The sequence below is a fragment of the Asterias rubens genome, chromosome 16 (assembly GCF_902459465.1).
Source record: "Asterias rubens chromosome 16, eAstRub1.3, whole genome shotgun sequence".
In the NCBI taxonomy this organism is placed as follows: domain Eukaryota; kingdom Metazoa; phylum Echinodermata; class Asteroidea; order Forcipulatida; family Asteriidae; genus Asterias; species Asterias rubens.
Genome location: NC_047077.1, coordinates 2,647,761 through 2,671,718, shown reverse-complemented (window position 1 = coordinate 2,671,718; position 23,958 = coordinate 2,647,761). Strand labels below are relative to the sequence as shown.

General features: G+C 39.7%; 1 protein-coding gene across 1 annotated transcript; it reads left to right on the top strand.

Moving 5' to 3' along the window:
* The first annotated feature begins 1,044 nt into the window (after positions 1–1,044).
* Positions 1,045–23,629, top strand: LOC117300764. Its single transcript, XM_033784553.1, has 8 exons — positions 1,045–1,129; positions 4,409–4,526; positions 10,275–10,469; positions 15,482–15,538; positions 16,063–16,218; positions 16,648–16,785; positions 21,729–21,801; positions 23,213–23,629. The coding sequence occupies exons 2-8, from the start codon at positions 4,443–4,445 to the stop codon at positions 23,407–23,409; spliced, it is 900 nt and encodes a 299-aa protein (XP_033640444.1). The 5' UTR covers positions 1,045–1,129; positions 4,409–4,442; the 3' UTR covers positions 23,410–23,629.
* Positions 23,630–23,958: the final 329 nt, after the last annotated feature.

Below are 23,958 nucleotides of genomic sequence, written 5' to 3'. Positions count from 1 at the left end.
AGAAAGGGCAAAGCATAGCTTCTGTTTTTGAAGCAGTTCAATTGTTTTAATCTTATATAGATGTTGATTCCACAATAAAACTATACGTGAAAACAAAATTATGTGGAAGGGTTGTAGCGTGTTTCAGATTGGCAACACTTTGCAGCGGATATGTCCACGAAGGAAGACTGAGAAGCAAAAAAATGCTCTTGATTCCCCTTTCTCTTAAAGGAACATTACAGAATTGGTAAGAAAAGAAATTGTGGAGATTACAGATTGACATAAAACTTAACTAATGATGATTGTAGAAAACAACATTTGAAGATACTTCTGACTGAAATAGTTATAACAATTTTCCCGTTTGGAGTTAATCGCTCGGTTTTCACAAAAAAAAAATTCTCAGATGGTCGATCGAACTCGAACATGGTGGGTTACATTAAATGCTGACACAGCCAGCAAATGTTTCGTTCGCAAAAGAAGAAAAAAAAAAAAATCTGTAATTTTCCTTTAAACTACATTTGAAGGGAATCGGTTATCAGAATTGTATGTTTACGTGTGTGACGTATAACAGTTTTCATGCAGTAAAATAATTAAAGTCGGGGCTTCATTAAAACCGAATGATGTTTTCAAAGGAAATGAAAAGTCCATCTGGGGTGTTTAAAACAAAAATAGTAGGTTATGTAGAGGCATACCATTCAATTGATGTTGGAATATTAGCGAAGTACATAGTATTTGGTGGCATAACGTTGATTCCTATTTTTTAAGATGTGTAAGCTATGCTTTTGTGGAGCACAATTCTGTCACTTGATTTTTATTGGTGGATAATCGTGACATATAATTGACTCTAAGACTGGTGTGGAGTCAAATATTCAGCAACGCAGGAGAAAGTGACTGTATTATCGCTATCCGCAGTACTAAATAACTTTCCTGCAGCAATAGAGGGCGTTGGCTGGCTGTCAAAAATGTTGACCCTGCCATGCAGAGCAGGCCGTCCACGCTTCCTTGCTGAACATACATCTCTCCGCAAATCAGTGTTCGACACTATAGCTCCGCTAGTCGGTATTTTAACACGAAAACACAACTGAATGCCATTCTGGAAGCCGGTAACTAAAGACACAAGAGATCCTGACACATGTTAAGCTGCAATTTGGTAAGTTTACTTGGGTTTGATTGTCTTCCAATTATGTGATAAAAATTGAAACGATGCCTCGTCACTCGAGCCTGACTCTATGATTCTTCATCGTTCTAACATTAAAAGGAACACGTTGACTTGGATCGGACGAGTTGGTCTATCAAAGCGTTTAAACCGTTTGTTACAAATTTCATATGGTTGGAAAGATGTTTTAAAAGTAGAATACAATGATCCACACAAATTTGACTCCCATATAAATGGCCGACCGTGTTCGTCGGCAAGGTATACAAAGGGAAAACCGTGCAATTTCGAGGGAGACGAGGCGTGTTTGGTTTGTGTGGATCATTGTATTCTACTTTTAAAACATCTTTCGAACCATAATATGCATTTTATAACAAACGGTTACAAGCGCTTTTCAAAGACCAACTCGACTGATCCAAGGCAACGTGTTCCTTTAAATAAGTCAATTTTTAAATAAAACAATTTTAGCCCTTGTGGGAAAGCTAGGACGTCAGTAATGCAGGGTATTAGAGTCCGAGTCAGACCTGGGCCACGATTTACATAGTATCCCCGTTCCAAATTCACTTCGTACCTTCGCAAAGGTACGACATTTGAGGTTACAAGTGTCCTTTGGCGTTATATCCTGACTTACGGACATTGCCAAGTATCACGTAGAAGTAGAAGTAGAAGTACGAAGTGGCAAATGTACGAAGTGTCCTGAAGTAGGGGGTAGCGGCAGCGCTGTTTAGTCATAATGGTTAAGTACATGGAGCATGGCAACATCGACGTCTGTTTACCTTTTTATGCGAATTAGTGTCTTTCTCAATGGGTAACACACTTCCAGCTAGTGACAGGATCACAGTATGGCAAAATTATGTAGAATATTTATTTAAACTAATTCTGTCAGTCCTTCTCTGGATTTCACCCCCATATAATTGTATTTTTCTTAAGAGTGTCTGATACATTTCGAAATGCAAATGACTTTTATTGACTGTTTGTCTGTATGGGTATGAATGGAAATAAAACAAAAAAACTAACATCAAGTGAATATTGAACTGAAGAACTTCTGTTGAAAAAATCTTGTAGATGCAACACATTTTAGAGACACTACTAGGCAGTTTCTGCTTTCATCTCACCTATTGTCTGCTAAGTTTTCAGGATTAAATTTCAGTTTTGTTTGGTAAAATTTATGGCCAGTATTCAATCTATACATAAATGTAATGATGTCCTGTCACAGAAATGAATGTGTAATTCCGTGAGGAAGATGCAAATCACTGAGTAAAAGAAGTATAATTTGTTGTCCATGTATTCGTGTACAAAACATCCCGCCGTCGCGACCCAGCAATTACAGCACAGCTTGTGCGTGCAAGCTAAAAGCAAAATGGTACATCTACAGACCTACATAGGCTACATAATTATGTCCAGTATTCTAAAGACAAAATTCAAATGAGCGTACATTGTGTACTGTTCAATTCAGGCCTGGTTTGTCATCTTTGAGGAGGGCAAGGCCATTTTCATTTGGCAAAGGGCACTTCCATTGGGAAATCTTCAAGTACATGTGAATGAGAAACTTTTAAAGGACACCAAGCCCAGGGGCAATGGGGCCATTAACCTCTGTGTCTTGGAATTAATTCCAGACATGCACTATCTTAGGACCCTGGGACGGATAGAATTTAAAAACAAGCTTCAGCCACTCAGTGACTCACTCAGTCAGAGGTATCAAAACTCAGAAATTTTAAATCTTTTATAAAATACTTTTTAATCAGCTAAAGTTCAGTATCAGACCACCTCTTTATCTCCCTAAATTAGATCAAATTATATCCGTACTGAAGTTTTGACAGACTGTATTCAAACATGGGACGAAAGAAAAATCAAATGGTCCTCATTAGGATTTGAACCCAAGACCCCTGACACGCTATGGGCAGATGCTAAATCTAGAATACTCTCAACGCTCTAGTTAGAGCCTAACAAGAAGAAAGGATGATTAGACCTGCTTGAACGAAAATTTAAAGTCTTAAACTTTGCTGAAATTCACTTAAAATGTTTTCAAAGAATAGGGAAAATCAAGTCATATGACTATAAAAAGATTTCAATTGTGTAAAAAAACAATCATCTTGAATGCCCTTATCCAGCGTTTTTCTGAGAGATTTGCGAAAAGCCCTGTTACGTAATCACTCTCAAAACGTCATCTCTGGGAGCTCCAATTTGTAAAGCCGCTTTGTTGCAGCGTGGAGGCATAACAAAGCAAACTCCCAGAGATGACATCAGCGGCATTGTCCTTTGACGCGCGCTCTCAACGGCAGAAGTGTTTTAAGTTCTTCAAAACCTTTAGGTTGGGGCTTGATTTTTTAGTCGATAATTACGAAAAATTTAGAAGTGTACAAATATCAAAATAACATTAAAATGGTGAACAGGTGCATTATAAACAAGTTAAAATACCATTTTCATTGAAATTATTCCGCTCAGGTAGCTGTTTAAGAAATTCCAGTTTTAGATATGGGAGGAAACCATAGGAAATTATTCCATGGAAAAACCATGCAGTCAGGTAGGGACTGAAAACACAACCCTCATTGTGCCCCTGGTGGGATTCAAACCCGGGTTTTAGAGGTGGAAGGCGAGGCAAGACACCACTACACCAACCTGCCCGTAGGGTCAGGGGTCTTGGGTTCGAGTATCAAGTATTGAGAATGTATATATGGAGGCTTGGATACTCTGAACTATTTATTTTTATTTATTTATTTCCTCAAAACCTCCAAAAATGCAGAAGATAAAAATACATCAAATATACAGTACAATACAAGGGACATAAACACGTAAAGAAACAGGATGACATGACCCATGACCCCCAGACCATCTTGACAAAGTATGAAACAAAGGGATTGTCAGAATGATCTGAGTAGCCGACTGGGAGTATTTACCAAGTGCTCCTATAATCCTAATAATCAGACTTTGGGTGGTAGTCTTGACAGTGCTGCTCGCTCCATTCCTTGTCCTTTTGGCATGAGTGCATGAGAGTTCAGAGGAAACTCTTTGTATCCTGCCACCCCTATTTCACTCATTTGTCATCAGTGGTGGCAGGATACGGCAACTTTTCTGGGTTCCGTCCGGTTCAATTCCTTTCTTTGTGAGTTTGCATTTCCCTTTTTAAGGTCAAATTTTTGCGATTTTGCGTGTTTCCGCAAGAGGAATATTAAAAAAGGGGAAGTAAAGTTCAGGTTCAGTTTAAAAATCTAATAAAGTGCTTCGAAAGTGGTGGCAAGATGCAAAAATTTAGTAATGGTTTATTTTGTTGAACAGGTTAAACTTTGAGAGTTTCGTGTGATCTGTAACAATGCAACCTGCCCAACAGCAACCCCCAGCTTACCAGCATGGCACCCCCCAACAACAAACAACGACCGTACAACAGCATCCAGTGGTAAGTACAGCCTCCAAAATCATCAAAAGTAAAAAGCAAAACAACTAACAATCTTAAAGGCAGTGGACACTTTTGGTAATTACTCAAAATAATTATTGGCATAAAACCTTTCTTGGTGACGAGTAATGGGGAGAGGTTGATGGTATAAAACATTGTGAGAAACGGCTCCCTCTGAAGTGCCTTAGTTTTCGAGAAATAAGTAGTTTTCCACGAATTTGATTTCGAGACCTCAGATTTAGAACTCGAGGTCTCGAAATCAACCATCTAAACGCACACAACTTCGTGTGACAAGGGCTATTTTTCTTTTCATCATTATCTCGCAACTTCGATGACCGATTGAGCTAAAATTTTCACAGGTTTGTTATTTTATGCAGATGTTGAGATACACCAACTGTGCAGGATAGTCTTTGACAATTACCAATAGTGTCCACTGCCTTTAATTAATGTTATTTTGAGACCTTGATGATGTTTCTGAAAGGCAATTATGAACATAAAGGCAGGGTTTAAGTAGTGACAGTACTTTAGAGGCAGTGGACACTATTGGTATTATTACTAATTGTTAGCATAAAAACTTACTTGGTAACGAGCAATGGAGAGCTGTTGATTGTGTAAACAAAAAATTGAAATGGCCTCCTCTGAAGTAACATAGTTTTTTTTTAGAAAGAGGTAATTTATCACTCAAATTATTTAAAGACTGCAGGCCTGAAGCCTTTTCTAGGCACCTGACAGCACACATATTTGTGCAACAAGTGTGTATTTTTCTTCATTGTTCTCTTGCAGCTTCGATGACCAATTGAGCCCAAGTTTTCACAGATTTGTTATTTAATATGTATTTAGGCTGCACCAAGTGAGAATATACTAGTATTTGACACCTACCGAAGGTGTCCAGTGCCTTTAAAATTTAGTTCATGTAATTGTTACAGTTGCAATTATTAAATTTGGCGTTTGTTTTTATTAATCACGAGGTTTACAGGGAAGGTAGGGCCTAATTGTTCTGTAATGACTCTCAAAAGAATGGCTCGGTTAGAAGCCTAGTAACAGCTGTTGGTAGTGTAAAGCATTTTGAGAAACATTTTACTTTGACATTATGTGGGTGTAATAATAAAAAGATTTGAATCTGAAAAAGACATTAAAGGCACTGGACACTATTGGTAATTATCAAAGCCTATCCTTCACAGTTGGTGATTCTCAACACATGCATAAAATAACAAACCTGTGAAAATTTGACCTCAATCGGGTATGATCGAACTTGCGAGATAATAATGAAAGAAAAAAACACCCTTGCCACACGAAGTTGTGTGCGTTTAGATGGTTGATTGTGAGACCTCAAGTCCTAAATCTGAAGTCTCAAAATCAAATTCGTGGACAATTATTTTCTTTCTCGAAAACTATGGCACTTCAGAGGGAGCCATTTCTCACAATCTTATATACCATCAACCTCTCCCCAATACTCGTCACCAAGTAAGGTTTTATGCCACTGATTATTTTGAGTGATTACCAATAGTGTCCAATAGCTTTAAGAAAAATCAAAGACTGGTTATGATCATCAGGTTCTTGTACATATTGTATGAAAGGTTTTATGCTAATAATTATTTTGAGTAATTACCAATAGTGTCCACTGCCTTTAAAGCCATTGGACACTTTCGGTAAACAGTAATGTCCAAGGCCCACAAACAATTATTAGCACAAAACCTTACTTTGTAACGAGTAATGGAATGTTGTTGGTAGTATAAGCCATTGTGAGAAACAGCTCCCTCTGAAGTAATGTAGTTTTTGAGAAAGAAGTAATTTTCCACGAATTTGATTTCAAAATCTCAGAATAAAATTTTGAGGTTCCGAAATCAAGCATCTGAAAGCACACAACTTGTTCGGGTGTTTTTTCTTCCATTATTATCTTGTAACTTCGACAACCAATTGAGTTCAAATTTTTACCGCTTGTTATTTTGTGCATATGTTGAGATGCCCAACTGAGAAGACTAGTCTTTGACAATTACAAATAGTGTCCAGTGTCTTTAAGACAAATAATTGCATAAAATCAATATTTTTGTATTTGTTTAATTTATTAAAGGTTCTCTTTGAAAACAAAATTGGGCCGTTTAGACTGCAGTACGAAGAATTTTTATAAAGCCAGAGAACTTTCAGTTTCAAATTTAACATCCTTTATAGATCTACTATGTAGAAATGGTTTTATCATGCATTCATAAATACCTCAGACAGTTTCGCTATTCCTATTGGTGGAGAGCGCGTCACGTCAAGTGGGTGTATAAACCTTTGTTTATGACCAGTAAAAAGTGTTTTGAAACACGGGCGTGACACGCGAACTTGCACCTGTGCTTTTAAGACAGTTTCTTCATTCCTATTGGTCGAGAGCAACGGCTGAAACAGTTGTGCCACATCACGCGATACGCGCAACGCGCACAGCATTCCCTTATAAGGAGTTGTTTACCCAAGGGCGGTGGAGGGCTTTACCATTTCATAGCTGGAGGGGTGTTGTGTTGAAAGAAATCCTTGAACAATTAAAATTTTTGCATTTATTTTACTTTTTGACCAAAAAGTGTTGATGTTTTTGACCGAAAAGGTATTTATGAATGGGAATCAAAGTGTGTTGAATCGGTTTTCAACTAGTGGTTTAAACCCGCCGAGGCCTGGTTCTTGATAATTTACCCCGACTTCGTCTCGGTAAAATTATCAAGAACCAGGCCTCGTTGGGATTAAACCACTAGTTGAAAACCTCCTCACCACACATTGATTCCCTTATTTTGACATGCTCTTCCTTTCATGAAAATGATGACAATGTGTAGGCAAAATATTACAATGAGGGATTGAGCACACTGTAAAACTCTCCAAAAGGTTATTTTTTTTGTCTCCTATGTGACTCAACATTTCCATGGGACTGTGAAATGTTTTTCCAAGAACACACTTCACATGGCAAATAATTACCACGCTTGACATGGTTTATACAGGTCTATTGACATTTAGGTTACCTACAAAGGTTTGCACCAGTCGCTGTTTTTCATACAAAATTTCTCAAAGGATTCTGTCCAAGCATGACTTCACAAATGCACTTGTCTGTGTTTAATCACCACCTAGTGAAGTTTTTCAGTTTGCCCCTTTTGTGTTTTTTAAGGTCAGCTCATGTCTATTAAGTCTATTCTATGGTATTTGTTGGCACACGTACGACTGCATATACAACGAACGAACCGATTTGGTGGTCTGCTTTGTATGATCATGGAGGTAGAAATACTGCATAATTATAATTTTATTATCTATATTATGTGTATGACTCATTATAGTGTATTTCCATAAAGGCACTGGACACGTTTGGTTATTGTCAAAGACCAGGGCCCAATTTCATAGAGCTGCTAAGCACCAAAATTTGCTCAGCATGAAATTTCTTCCTTCATAAAAACAGGATTATCAGCTTAATTTCCATTTGTTGCATATTGCTTATACTGGTATTCAGCTGTTGTTTGCTTATCCTGAAAATCACATGGATATTTGGCTTGTTATCCTGTTTTTATCAAGGAACAAATTTCATGCTTAGCAAATTTTTGTGCTTAGGAGCTCTATGAAATTGGGCCCAGTTTCTCACTTAGTGTACCCCAAAATGCATAAAATAACAAACCTGTGAAAATTTTGGTCAGCAAAGTTGCAAGAGAATATTGAGGGAAAAAAAAACCACCCTTGTTGCAGATGCATATAACTATGTTACTTCAGAGGAGTCACTTCTCACAATGTGTTATACTATCAACAGCTCTCTGTTACTTCTCACAAGTCAGTTATATTTTAACAATTGTTTTTAATAATTCCCTTTAGTATCCAGTGACTTTAACATTGTTTACAGGGAAGGTAGACATTTAGTAATCACTTTTAACAATAATGGCAATATAAACTTTTGGCTAGAAGCATACAGCAGATTTCGATAGTATAAAACACTTTGAGAAACACTTTTAGCAACGTAGTAAAAAAAGTTTTTAAGCCCCAAAATTTAAATGTGAGAAGTGTCACTTCTCAGATTTTGTACTCCTGTTGGGAGTTATTCTTATTTGCGAGGTGCATACTCGCAAAATTTTTTTTAATCAAAATCTCAAAAACGTGAGCAACTTTTTGAAGAAAAAAAAATTCACAGGTTAGTTTTGTCTTCATTTATATATAGGATTAAAACAATCATGGTTCATAAAACCGATACAGCCAGCGTGCATACATTTACTTCTTCTCCCAGGTTTTGCCACACAACATCCCCTAAAACATCAAAAACGCAGTAACTCTGTCATTTTAACTCATTCAAAACAATGGTTTGCTTTAACTAGGGTATTTATACTTTTTGTAGGACAAAAAACACAATGTCCACAGATTTACAGTAAACTTACACAGTTTGAAGATAATGATAGTAGAAAGCTTCTCTGAAAATATTACGTGCTGACATGCTGTATTTTTTGGGTAATGAGTAAAACAATGTCATGAAAATTATTTTAAGCATTTTACAACCATATTTTCATGACATTGTTTTACTCATTTCTCAAAATCTACAGCACCTCAGTAAGTAATATTTGAAGGGAAGCTTTCCACTACCATTATCTTCAAACCCTGTAAGTTTAATGTAAATCTATGGACATTTTGAAAAAGTGCTCAAATCCTTTAAAGGAACACGTTGCCTTGGATCGGTCGAGTTGGTCTTCGAAAAGCATTTGAAACCGTTTGTTATAAAATGCATAATGGTTAGAAAGATGTTTTAAAAGTAGAATACAATGATCCACACACATATGCCTCTATTGCGTGATTTTCCTTTTACTTTGCGAACTAACACGGTCGGCCATTTATGGGAGTCAAAAAATTGACTCCCATAAATGGCCGACCGTGTTTGTCGACGAGGTAAAAGCAAAACCACGAAATTTCGAATGATACTTGTGTGGATCATTATATTCTACTTTTAAAATATCTTTCTAATCATATGCATTTTATAACAAACGGTTACAAACGCTTTTCAAAGACCAACTCGACCGATCCAAGGCAACGTGTTCCTTTAAACTCTGACTAGTTTGTTGTTTGTAATCAATTGACCTTGGTATAGTGCTACACATAATATGTGAAATTGCCCCCGTTCTCAAACTTCAAAAACAAATGTCCACAATACTGTAGTATACATTAACATGTACATCTTGCAGGAAAATACTGAATGTTGAAGCACCTTGATGGATGTGAGTGCTAGGCCTATAAGACCCCGTTCCCACTGGACCCCGCATTGATCTCCCAATTCGAGAAAAGGGCGATCAAGACCCCGAAAGGGCGATCAAAGGGTGTTCAAAGAGAAATAAGCTCCAGTGGGAACGCGAGGGCAGTGCAATTTGACAGTGCACTTTTGATCCTCCTTGAGAGTAGGATTCAAGCGGGATCTGATCGCCCTTGGGGATTATGGGCGATCAAAAGTTTTGTGGGAATGCGATGAGACCCACTATTAGGTAGCAAAACAGTGTTCTTTTGAACCCACTTCCGTTCCCCAAAAAGGGGATCAATGCGCGATCATACTCAGGTGGGAACGCGACCGCGATTTCTCACCTGCAACTAATCTTGTGCCTGTTGCAAGATCCCTATCTCGCAATTGTGGATCCAATGGGAATGCGGTATGAAGTGGGTGGGGGGGGGGGGGACACACACAGGGCAAATGCTAGAGCTGCTCCTCATTTGTGGAGTTTGTTCCTACTGCCTTTTCAAAGACCTTTTAAGTCTCAGCTTATTACTCATTTTCAGGTGACATTGCAACCTGCCACGAGTGCTGGGGTTCCAGGCGGGAACAAGCGAGGTAACTGGTGCTGGAGGGGCCTTCGAGTTACAGGTTACATGCAGACCATCTTGGGAGTATTGGCAGTGGCGTTTGGCACAGCCGCTATTCTTATGAAATCTTACTTGCACCTCTATGGGATTCCTGTTGGGAGTGGCATCTGTGTAAGTACCTACAAGAAACATTAGTTGGACGTTCTTAGGCCCCCCATTAAAAAAAAAACATCTGAGCGTTTGCTCACTGTGAACCATGTATGTGCCGTTAAAGACAGTGGACACTATTGATATTTACTCAAAATAATTATTAGCAAAACTTACCTTACTTGGTAACGAGTAATGGGGAGCTGTTGATAGTATGAAACATTGTGAGAAACGGCTCCCTCTGAAGTGACAAAGTTTTCGAGGAAGAAGTTATTTTCCACGGACTTGATTTCAAGACCTCAGAATAAGATGTTGAGGTCTCGAAATCAAGCATCTGAAAGCACACAACTTTGTGTGACAAGGGTGTTTTTTCTTTCATTAATTATCTTGCAACTTAGATGACAAATTGAACTGAAATTTTCACAGGTTTGTTGTTTTATGAATATGTTGAGAAACACTGGTCTTTGCAAATTACCAATTGTGTCCAGTGTCTTTATCTGTGTGAACGCGGCACTTCAAATCACAATTTTATTCCTTGAAAACAGCGCTTCTTTCGAACACAACATCGCCTTAATTTTTAGCTGGTACCAATTAAAAGCTTATTAAACAAGCTTTTTGATGATACCAAAGTAAGTTCCCTGAACAATTCACAACATAGTGCCTTTTTTGTATTAGTATAAAGTCAATGTAAATAGTAACTTTTATCTGCAAAATGCTCAACTCGGCGCACTATTACTTAGTACACATCTTTGTCAAAGGAGGTTGTGGACTTCGTTGTTAGTATCTAAATATAGTTTTACTATGGTTTGCAGTAACACATTATGCGTGTATCTACTTGCCTGGTAGAGTTTGTTCTTAGAGAATTGTCTTTCTTATTCTACTACCACGGAGTAGATTGTTCGAGTGTTCGGGAGACTTCTCAGTTCTGAAAAGAACTGTCCTAAGTAGGATTTGAAACTTTGCATGGTGGAAATACGATATAGAAAGGTTTGCGGTAACGCCATGTAATGACTATCTCTAATGAGCTTTCTCCTGAAGACGATCAGAGCATACTGATCAAGTTAAAACCCACAGTTCTTTTCAGAACCACCCCCAACTCATTAGAGATAGTCATTACATGGTGTTACCGCAAACCTTTCTATAAAGAACTGTCCTGCTTTTTAACTTTTACCCAGGCGGAGGGTATAGAAAATAGACTGGGACTACTATCTTAGCTTGTAGGATCGTATTTAACTGCACTACCGCGGAGTCAGTTCTTAAATTGGTCTTACCTTTCAACTAATGTAAAACTTATTCTGCTTAGCTGAGCGCTACCATAATGCCTTTTTTAGTTTCAGCATCGTGTACTTTTCGTTATGTTATTATATTTTATAACACCCCTTACAAATATTCTGCCTGTTCATTGGTTTAGAGCGCGTCACACGACATGTCTTAGTTTTGCTAGACGATGGCTGTGTGATAGTGCATCGATTTGCCGTGCACTAGTCCGAAGTCTATCATACGGCGTGCAGTACCCAAACGTCCGTTGCGTGTACGAGGATTATAAATTAATAGTCTGTAATCATTTCGGAATGCATGACACTACATGCAGCACAGTAAAAGTTTTTGCAATCTGTATTCGCGTCGTCTGCGGATTGTAGCATTCAGGTCTGTTACTTAATAGTACAGTATTAAGAAATGTTTGGGGTGTTATGAAACAAATATTGACTGCTTTTACTCGTGCAATGATTAAAACTATGACTGCCTCGGTGTTCCCCGTAGCGTTCTATTGTCCCTCGGCTTCGCCTCGGGAAAATAGAACGCTCCGGGGATCACCTCGGGAGTCATAGTTTTAACCATAGCACTCGAAGCAGTCAATATTTGTATACAATTCAATTCAATTTCAGGCCTGACACTTCATGGAGGCAACAAAGGCGATCGCCTCCATGCCCCCTTGTCATTGCCTTGGTGCCCTTGAAATGCTCCAGTAGAAATTTACAACTTCCTCATAGAGTGCCCTTTACTAAGGAGAAAATGCCTTAGTGCCTTTGCCCTTTCTAAAACAAAGCATGCGCTTTAATTGCAAATGCTTCAAAGGTTTGGAGAAGTATTTATGTGCTGGGGCATAGGCGCATTTGCATTTTCATGAATGGAGAAACTTTCCATTTTATTTAAACAGCTACCTGAGCGGAATGTTTTCAACAGAAATGGTATTTTTTACTTGTTTATAATGCAATTTTTCACCATTTTAATGTAATTTTGATATGTGTACACATCTGAACTTTTCGCAATTACCGATTAAAAAATCAGACCCCTACCTAAAGGTTTTTTGAAAAACTAAAAACACTTCTGCCGTTGAGAGCGGGCGTCAAAGGACAATGCCGCTGACGTCATTTGTGGGAGTTTGCTTTGTTAGATGGTTGATTTTGAGACCTCAAATTCTAAACTTGAGGTCTCGAAATCTAATTCTTGGAAAATTACTTTTCCTGACAACTATGTCACTTCAGAGGGAGCCATTTCTCACAATGTTTTATACCATCAGCCTCTCCCCATTCCCCGTCACCAATTAAGGTTTTATGCTAATAATTATTTTGAGTAATTACCAACATTGTCCACTGCCTATAATGTAAAAGAGTGAACAGAAACACTTGTTTTGTCCGCCATACCACTCTTGCAAAGAGCAATATGGTGGAACACTCTTTTTGGAAATAAAGGCTGCTTTCAACTCGATTTAGAGTGAAATTCTTCTTTCACTCAAAAAGAGTGACAAAGCTTGACTTTGACTCTCAAAAGAGTGGAACTGACACCACTCGGGTAAGAGAGTGAAATTTTTATTCTTTTACGTTTAGAGAGTAGTGGAGTGCCATTAGAAGAAAAAAGGAAAGAACTATTTAATGAATTAATATTGAATTGATTGAAGTGATAAAACAAAAATTTGTACAGGCCTTGGAAATAACTTGCTACAAAGTTTAGCATGTGAACTGTTCGCATTTGAGCAAGGGCTAGTAGAAGATTTATCTTATCAAATTTATGGTTTATTAGATTTGGTCAACATTTGAAAATAGTTTACTTATTGTTCTTTAAAGCCATTGGACCCTTTCGGTTCAGAAAAAAAAAAATAAAAGTTCACATATTTACAAATAACTTACAGGGTTTACAGAAGGCAATGGTGAAAGACTTCTCTTGAAATATTATTCCATGAACTGCTTTACTTTTTGAGAAAACAGCAAAACAATAACGAGAATTACGGATTTATTTTAAGCACATGTCATGACACGGCGAAACGCGCGGAAACAAGGGTGGGGTTTTCTGTTGTTTTCTCCCGACTCCGATGACCGATTGAGCCTAAATTTTCACAGGTTTGTTATTTGATATAGAAGTTGTGGTACACAAAGTGTGGGCCTTGGACAACACTGTTTACCGAAGGTGTCCAATGGCTTTAACATCTAAAGTGGACTGGTAATTACTCAAAATAATTATCAGCATAAAACCTTACTTGGTAACGAGTAATGGGGAGAGATTGATAGCATAAAACATTGTGAGAAACGGTCTCTCTGAAGTACTGTAGCTTTCGAGAAAGAAGAGATTTTCCAGGAATTTGATTTCGAGACCTCAGATTTAGAATTTGAGGTCTCAAAATCAAGCATCTGAAAGCACACAACTTCATGTGACAAGGGTGTTTTTTTCTTTCATTATTATCTCACAACTTCGACAACCGATTGATGAGCTCCAATTGACACAGGTTGTTATTTTGTGCATATGTTGTGAGCCTTCACAGTTGGTGTACACCAACTGTGAAGGTAGTCTTTGACAATTACCAATAGTGTCCAGAGTCTTTATTTGAAATAATTCACAAGACCACTGGACTTGACCAGTCATGAGTTAACTTTACTGGGCCAGGGCTAAAATCACTGGCCACGGACATGTGGTCCAGCGTAAAAATCGAGCCTGCATTTTATAAAACTGATACAAAAGTGAACTCTAAAAGGCAACATCTAGGTCCGAAGTGAAGCATTGGGGCAATTCCACGGTCAGTCGCATTACACTTTTCAGTGTCATTTCTTGATCTTGGTGCTAGAAGTTCTATGTGAGATATTCTTTCCACTAAGTTTATAGACTGATTTGTACTTGACACCCAAGGCTTTGAATTGATGATATTAGAAATATTGTGGGCTTTGTGCTCTGGATGTTATAACGTTGTAAAAAGCGGTCAGTCGCATTACACGAAAAGGACATGGTAAAAAAAACACTTGTCACAATTCAAAAATGTCCTCTATCAAAAAGCTTGCGAAAGTGTTACTATATGTTACACACAACTCTTATACATGAGTATCCAACAGGATACTTATAAATGGTCAGCAACTTGAACTTTTAGGTATACATGGCAAAACCATGGTCAGTCGCATTACGGTCAGTCGCATTACAGTTTTCCAGACAATGTAGCCACGCCTACATGGAGCCCAAGCTGAGTTCTTATTTGGCAAAATTGGGTTCATTCCTTGTCAACAACTAAAAATAAATTGGTTTCATATGTTAGCCTATGGCCGGACAGAAGAAAAAGTTTGTGATGATTTAAAGGCACTGGACACCTTTGGTTATAATATTGTCAAAGACCAGTCTTCTCACTTGGTGTATCTCAACATATGCATAAATTAACAAACCTGTGAAAATTTGAACTCAATTGGTCGTCAAAGTTGCGAGAGAATAATGGAACAAAAAATACCCTTTACTCACAAGTTGTGTGCTTTCAGATTGCCGTTAATTGGAGACTACAGCTAAGGAGGTCTCTTCTTCAATTCAAACATTTTAGTGAGAAATTACTTCTTTCTCAGAAACTACGTTACTTCAGAGGGAGCCATTTCTCACAATATTTTTCGACAGCTTTCTATTGCTTGTTTCCAAGTAAATGTTTATGCTAACAATTATTTCGAGAATTACCAATAGTGTCCACTGCCTTTAAAAGAGTCATCCAGAATATATTCCAAAATAGAGTGCCACATGCACTAGACAACTCCATTTCTTATGGTTTGTATTGACATGTTTTCTTCATTCAACAGTTCACCCTTGCTGGAATCTTGGGCATTGCAGCTGCTGGTAAAAGATCCATAGGATTGGTGAGTGACTTCATGTATAGTATTAAACTCTTCAATAATAGAGAAGTTTCGCAAGTCTACGGATCCACATACAGATATCGATACATCAACACTTTGTGTGTTCACGTGCCGCGTATCCGCGACTATAGTATTTTGCACGTTGGCAACAGATACAGGAGCTCGACTCATACACGTGAAATGCTTTTACTGGTATCGTGCTTGATGTAGATAGAACGTTGTTAGTCATTTGCAAGCAAAATGATAAGAAATGCGAGCACACAGTGACGCATACCTATATTTTGCGAAACGAAATCCAACACGCACCTGACGTGAACGGATACGGTTGTCATATCCGTATCTGTATCTGTACCCACACGCTTGCGAAATGTCTCTAATCATAATCAGCTAACCCCAATACCTTCATTTAGAAATGTGCACAGCTTAAAAAAATACATGACAAACCAAATGCTTATATAACCAATATTGTCCGAAACGACATCACTTGTTACTATGCGTTATTATTATTATTATTATTATTTCTACAGGTGCTTGGGTACATGGTGATGTCCGTCTGTAGTGCTTTGGCAACCCTTGGTGTTGGGGGTATTGCTGGAATAGCTGCATCAGTGGACAGAAGATCCTGTCCATCATATCCTTATCCTGGAGCTCAATTTTATTCCCATTCATGCGTTACATCTACAGTAAGTTAATAGTGGCTTCTTATATAGCGCAAACATCGGTCTGTCACTGACGCGGCAGCACCAGATTCAAACTCTGGTGTTTCTGTTCAGCAGAGTGTGTGTTCATGAGTCACAACACCTGTGTCCTAAAGCAAGACACTTAAACATGATGGTCCTACGTGTGTTGTGTAACGCACGTTAAAGAACCCAGTGCACTTATCAAAAATAGAAGGGGTTCACCCTGGTGTTCCTGGTTTGATTGGCAGCATATTGTGCCACAGAACCTTGTAAACCATTACATGGTGCTATGTAAAAGGAGAAGGTCTCACAATTCAAATGGATAGTCCCACATTTACCTTAAAGCACTGTATGTTAAAGCACCTATTAAGTTTCAGTGAGTGACGAGTATGGGTGCTGTTATTATTATCCTAATTATTATTAATATTTCAGAGTGCACGATTTGGAGTTGATGTGTGCATCGTGCTGATCGCCATTGCAGAGTTGGTGATCTCTATTGCTGGAGCCAGTTTATCTTGTTGTGGTCTCAGCTATACCAGCTATAACCCCGATACTCTTCCTCAGCCCATGGTAGGAAGAATCACTCACTTACTTGCTTTAGCCCTCAATGGTTACTTAAGTCAATACTGAACTACACTGCTAATGTACCTATGGTGACCTTTAGTGCATGAACTGTTCACTAAACCCTGCATTAGCCCCAAATGGTGATTTAGTCCACTATGCACCATACCCTGCCTGAGCAACAATGGTGACTTTAGTCAACTGTGCACTATACCCTGATGGAGCCCCGATGGTGACTTTAGTCCACTGTGCACTATACCCTGATGGAGCCCCGATGGTGACTTTAGTCCACTGTGCACTATACCCTGATGGAGCCCCGATGGTGACTTTAGTCAACTGTGCACTATACCCTGCTTGAGCACCTATGTTGACTGTAGTCCACTGTGCACTATACCCTGCTTGAGCCCCAATGGTGACTTTAGTCAACTGTGCACTATACCCTGATGGAGCCCAATGGTGACTTTAGTCAACTGTGCACTATACCCTGATGGAGCCCCGATGGTGACTTTAGTCAACTGTGCACTATACCCTGCTTGATCACCTATGTTGACTTTAGTCAACTGTTCACTATACCCTGCTTGAGTCCCATTGGTGACTTTAGTCCACTATGCACTATACCCTGCTTGAGCAACAATGGTGACTTTAGTCAACTGTGCACTATATCCTGATGGAGCCCCGATGGTGACTTTAGTCAACTTTGCACTATACCCTGCTTGAGCACCTATGATGACTGTAGTCCACTGTGCACTATACCCTGCTTGAGCCCCAATGGTGACTTTAGTCAACTGTGCACTATACCCTGATGGAGCCCAATGGTGACTTTAGTCCACTGTGCACTATACCCTGATGGAGCCCCGATGGTGACTTTAGTCAACTGTGCACTATACCCTGCTTGATCACCTATGTTGACTTTAGTCAACTGTTCACTATACCCTGCTTGAGTCCCATTGGTGACTTTAGTCCACTATGCACTATACCCTGCTTGAGCAACAATGGTGACTTTAGTCAACTGTGCACTATACCCTGATGGAGCCCCAATGGTGACTTTAGTCAACTATGCACCATACCCTGCTTGAGCCCCAATGGTGACTTTAGTCAACTGTGCACTATACCCTGATGGAGCCCCGATGTTGACTTTAGTCAACTGTGCACTATACCCTGATTGAGCACCTATGTTGACTTTAGTCAAATGTTCACTATACCCTGCTTGAGTCCCAATGGTGACTTTAGTCAACTGTTCACTATACCCTGCTTGAGTCCCAATGGTGACTTTAGTCAACTGTTCACTATACCCTGCTTGAGCCCTGATGGTGATTTAGTCCACTATGCACAATACGCTGCCTGAGCAACAATGGTGACTTTACTCAACTGTGCACTATGCAGAGATACCAACATACACGATTTGGGCGTAGCAAATACGATTTCGAGCCATGACTACGACGCTACGATAATACTCAATAAAACACGCTAAACAAGCCGCCCAATATAATTTTATTAAATCGTACAATACATGCAAACAACGAATGAACTATTAAGTGGAAATACAAATTAAGAAAAATATCAAAACAATTGTAACAGAAAAGAAAACACACTTTTTATTTTAGAACGCAGTGTTGAATAATAGCGGCGAATTCACTCGAACAATGTACGTGTCTCGACGTAATGATTGTTGCGTGCCCTCCCCTGCTGGCTGGCCGGCTGAGTGTGCATTTTTTACGCTAGTGATTGCTGCTAGATCGTACCCATTGATCTCTATTACACGATGGGGAATAGTGCACACGTGCGTGGGGAATGAGGTTGTGTGTGAGCTAAACGTGTCACAGTAACCTCATTCCTCATGTACATGTATCCACTATTATTGTGCCCACGCTGTCTGTACATGTACTTCATCGAAGCTTGGCAAAAAAAGTACGAAATAATGGCGACAAAAAAAGGAGACCTTTTGAACAAAAATACCTTCAACTGAGTGGCCTGTGAGGTCTTAGCTAGACAGTTTCCATGTTTTCCTACCAGTAATTGTAGCGCCGATGTCCAGACAATGCCCAAAATACGGACACGTATTTTTTGCCCAAAATCCGGACACGTTTTTTTTTTTTTTTTTTTTTCTTTCTCTCTCCCAATAGCTTGTTGTTGCATTTCTGATCATTAAAACAAAAACATTTAAGTAAGGCCACCCTTTTTTATGTTACATTTAAGTAAGGCCACCCTTTTTTATGTTACATTTATTTTTGAAACATAGTCAGAAGATGAGGGAAATCAGTTTTTTTTTTCAAGTTTCTTTTCACTGGCCATTATAAACATTTGTAGCTGTTCTGTTGATGCATACAGGTAATTGTTATTTCACAACAATGCCTGAAAATGAGCTAATTAGCATTGTAGAGAGTAATAGAAAGATCGGTTTAGGGAGCCCAAGCTGCGCTCGCCCTTAACATTTGGGAGATGCTACTCTTTTTTAAAATTCAATGTTGGCATCTCTGACTATGTCCTGCTTGATGAGCCCCGATGGTGGCTTTAGTCAACTGTTCACTATACCCTGCTTGAGCCCCGATGGTGGCTTTAGTCCACTATGCACTATACCCTGCTTGAGCAACAATGGTGACTTTAGTCAACTGTGCACTATACCCTGATGGAGCCCCGATGGTGAATTTAGTCAACTGTGCACTATACCCTGATGGAGCCCCGATGGTGAATTTAGTCCACTATGCACTATACCCTGATGGAGCCCCGATGGTGAATTTAGTCAACTGTGCACTATACCCTGATGGAGCCCCGATGGTGAATTTAGTCCACTATGCACTATACCCTGATGGAGCCCCGATGGTGAATTTAGTCCACTATGCACTATACCCTGCTTGAGCACCTATGTTGACTTTAGTCAACTGTTCACTATACCCTGCTTGAGCCCCAATGGTGACTTAAGTCCACTATGCACAATACCCTGCTTGAGCACCTATGTTGACTTAAGTCAACTGTTCACTATACCCTGCTTGAGTCCCAATGGTGACTTTAGTCAACTGTTCACTATACCCTGCTTGAGCCCCATTGGTGACTTTAGTCAACTGTTCACTATACCCTGCTTGAGTCCCAATGGTGACTTTAGTCAACTGTTCACTATACCCTGCTTGAGCCCCATTGGTGACTTTAGTCAACTGTTCACTATACCCTGCTTGAGTCCCAATGGTTACTTTAGTCAACTGTTCACTATACCCTGCTTGAGCCCCAATGGTGACTTTAGTCAACTGTGCACTATACCCTGCTTGAGCACCTATGTTGACTTTAGTCAACTGTTCACTATACCCTGCTTGAGCCCCAATGGTGACTTTAGTCAACTGTGCACTATACCCTGCTTGAGTCCCAATGATGACTTTAGTCAACTGTGCACTATACCCTGCTTGAGCCCCAATGGTGACTTTAGTCAACTGTGCACTATACCCTGCTTGAGTCCCAATGATGACTTTAGTCAACTATGCACTATACCCTGCTTGAGCACCTATGTTGACTTTAGTCAACTGTTCACTATACCCTGCTTGAGTCCCAATGGTGACTTTAGTCAACTGTTCACTATACCCTGCATGAGCCCCAATGGTGACTTTAGTCCACTATGCACAATACCCTGCTTGAGTCCCAATGGTGACTATAGTCAACTGTGCACTATACCCTGCTTGAGCCCCAATGGTGACTTTAGTCAACTGTTCACTATACCCTGCTTGAGTCCCAATGGTGACTTTAGTCAACTGTTCACTATACCCTGCTTGAGCCCCAATGGTGACTTTAGTCCACTATGCACTACACCCTGCTTGAGCAACAATGGTGACTTTAGTCAACTGTGCACTATACCCTGATGGAGCCCCGATGGTGAATTTAGTCAACTGTGCACTATACCCTGCTTGAGCACCTATGTTGACTTTAGTCAACTGTTCACAAAACCCTGCTTGAGTCCCAATGGTGATTTTAGTCAACTGTTCACTATACCCTGCTTGAGCCCCAATGGTGACTTTAGTCCACTATGCACTATACCCTACTTGAGCACCTATGTTGACTTTAGTCAACTGTTCACTATACCCTGCTTGAGTCCCAATGGTGACTTTAGTCAACTGTGCACTATATCCTGCTTGATGAGCCCCGATGGTGGCTTTAGTCAACTGTGCACTATACCCTGCTTGAGCACATATGTTGACTTTAGTCAACTGTTCACTATACCCTGCTTGAGCCCCAATGGTGACTTTAGTCAACTGTTCACTATACCCTGCTTGAGTCCCAATGGTGACTTTAGTCAACTGTGCACTATACCCTGCTTGAGTCCCAATGGTGGCTTTAGTCCACTGTGCACTATACCCTGCTTGAGCCCCAATGGTGACTTTAGTCCACTGTGCACTATACCCTGCTTGAGCACATATGTTGACTTTAGTCAACTGTTCACTATACCCTGCTTGAGTCCCAATGGTGACTTTAGTCCACTGTGCATGATACCCTGCTTGAGACCCAATGGTGACTTTAGTCAACTGTGCACTATATCCTGCTTGAGCCCCAATGGTGACTTTAGTCCACTGTGCACTATACCCTGCTTGAGCCCCATTGGTGACTTTAGTGACTGTGCACTATATCCATGCTTAAGCCCCGATGTTGACTTTAGTCAACTGCACTAAACCCTGCTTGAGCCCCGATGGTGACTTCAGTCAACTGCACTAAACCCTGCTTGAGCCCCAATGTTGACTTTAGTCAACTGCACTAAACCCTGCTTGAGCCCCGATGGTGACTTTAGTCCACTGTGCACTATACCCTGCTTGAGCCCCATTCGTGACTTAAGTGACTGTGCACTATATCCATGCTTAAGCCCTGATGTTGACTTTAGTCAACTGCAATAAACCCTGCTTGAGCCCCGATGGTGACTTTAGTCGACCATTTCCTGCTTGAGCCCCAATTATGAAGTGTTTGTTCTTTCCTTGTCACAGGTGACTTACCAAACCTACCCACAACAGATGGTGGCTGGAGCTCCCCCACAGGGTGTGTACATCAACTCTGGCGGTAAGTGTCCATGCATGAAGTTACTTAGTTAATCCTCTAGGCCAACCTATAGCCCTTTCACTCTGGATCTCTTTCTCTGTACCCCTTCTCCCAGAGCAGGGCTGGCTATTCCCCCTAGGAGAGCATTCCCATTTAACGGGGCAGACTGGGGTTTAACGATCAGAGGGGATATGTTCAGAAAGAGTATTAACTTTTATGAGCAGGGGGGGGGGGGGTATGGTCGTAAAAAAACAATTCCCTGTGCGTTCGGACAGCACTAAGTTTAACCACATATGGTTTATCTTTGGATTTAAGAGGTCAAATCAAACCTGACCCTGTTACTCTAACATCCTGTTTATTGTCCTGTTCATTGGTCACCGTGTGTTTATCTAAGTGATTACGGGGGTCAATGGGATGCTGTTGTGAGTTAAATCGGATGTGGTCTTTTTTATTCCGTCTACAAACATTGTGTTAAAAGATGAACCCGAAGCGGTCTAAAGATAAACCCCCTCCCTGGACGGTTTATCTTTTGTGGGTTGAACTCGATTCGGACTAAATTTAGAACCGTTCAGACACACAGAGTTGAACTCGATCGGGTTGAACCATGAGTTAAACCAACTTGAGTACTGTGTTTGAACGACCCAATAGTGTAAAAAGCCAAGGGGCCTTGTTCCCTGGGTGGCAACCTCGTGGAATAGAGTAGATGAAAAGGGCTAATGGCAGACATCAGCAGTCCATTACAGTCAATATTGTTATTTATTTTATCTTATAACATCTAGCATGCAAAAGAAGGATAACATTTTATGTTGTGCCAGTAAATCCTTGAGTCGGGCTATGTCCCCTAGATCCCATCAGATCTAAAGGGTTTTTGTCCGAATCCTTGTTTTTTTTTAAAAGTGCTGCTTTCTGTAACCAATCTACCCTCACATTTGGGCCTTTATAATAGTATAATAATAAGAAGAACCGAATTTATAAAGTCTTTTTCCAAAGGATGCAAAGCGCTAGGGATAATGCAACCAAAAACCCAAAAGAGAATCAAGATGTTTCTTTCAAGATGATCAGGAGGAGTTTTAATTTGACCGATTGGCTCAGTTTTAAAAAGCCATTTTTTTTATTTTGATTTTGGTTTTGTTATTATTATTATTATTTATTTGACCTCAACAAATACAAATGGTGCCTCCTTGTGTATGTATAGCTTTAATGCATTTTGTTTTTAATTTCAGTATAATTAGAGTAGTATTAAAAGTATTTTTATTCTTTGTGTATATGCATACACAATTTGGCTTTTTGGTCGCCATGTTTGCATTTTTAATAAACCAATAATAATCATTCATTTTATGAACGGGGAGCCAGTGCAGTTCATTTTGGACCGTCTTATGTCATATAGAAGGAGCTCTTTTTGATTTACTGTTTCAAATTATTTCATTTGTAGCTTCTGTGACCTACCCGAATCAGATTGCTGTGCAGCCTGCCCAGACCTACCAGCCCCAGGGACAGTTTCAACCTCCACCCCAGGGACAGTTTCAACCTCCACCCGAGGGGCAGATGCAACCTCCGCCCCAACAGCATCCAGAGGCACCTCTTGATCCCAGCAAAGATGAAAATCACTACCAGCCTCTTACCAAGTAAGTCTTGAAGACAACTGCCTTGAGTTCTGTTGATCCAGATCAATATCTGTTTTTCGTGATGGAGATACTTTTCCAAACGGCTTTTTTATATTGTATCATTGTATGCTGCATTAGCAAACCATGTAGACTGGAACCCAATTTTATTAAGCTGCTTAAAGCCATTGGACCCTTTCGGTACAGAAAAAAAATAAAAGTTCACAGATTTACAAATAACTTACAGGGTTTACAGAAGGTAGTGGTGAAAGACTTCTCTTGAAATATTATTCCATGAAATGCTTTATTTTTTGAGGAAACAGTAAAACAAGATCAATTCTCGATAGCGAGAATTACGGATTTATTTTAAACACATGTCATGACATGGCGAAACGCGCGAAAACTGGAGTGGGTTTTCCCGTTATTTTCTCCCGACTCCAATGACCGATTGAGCCTAAATTTTCACAGGTTTGTTATTTTATATATAAGTTGTGATACACGAAGTATGGGTCTTGGACATTACTGTTTACCGAAAGGGTCCAATGGCTTTAAAGGTAGTGGCGACTATTGGTAATTA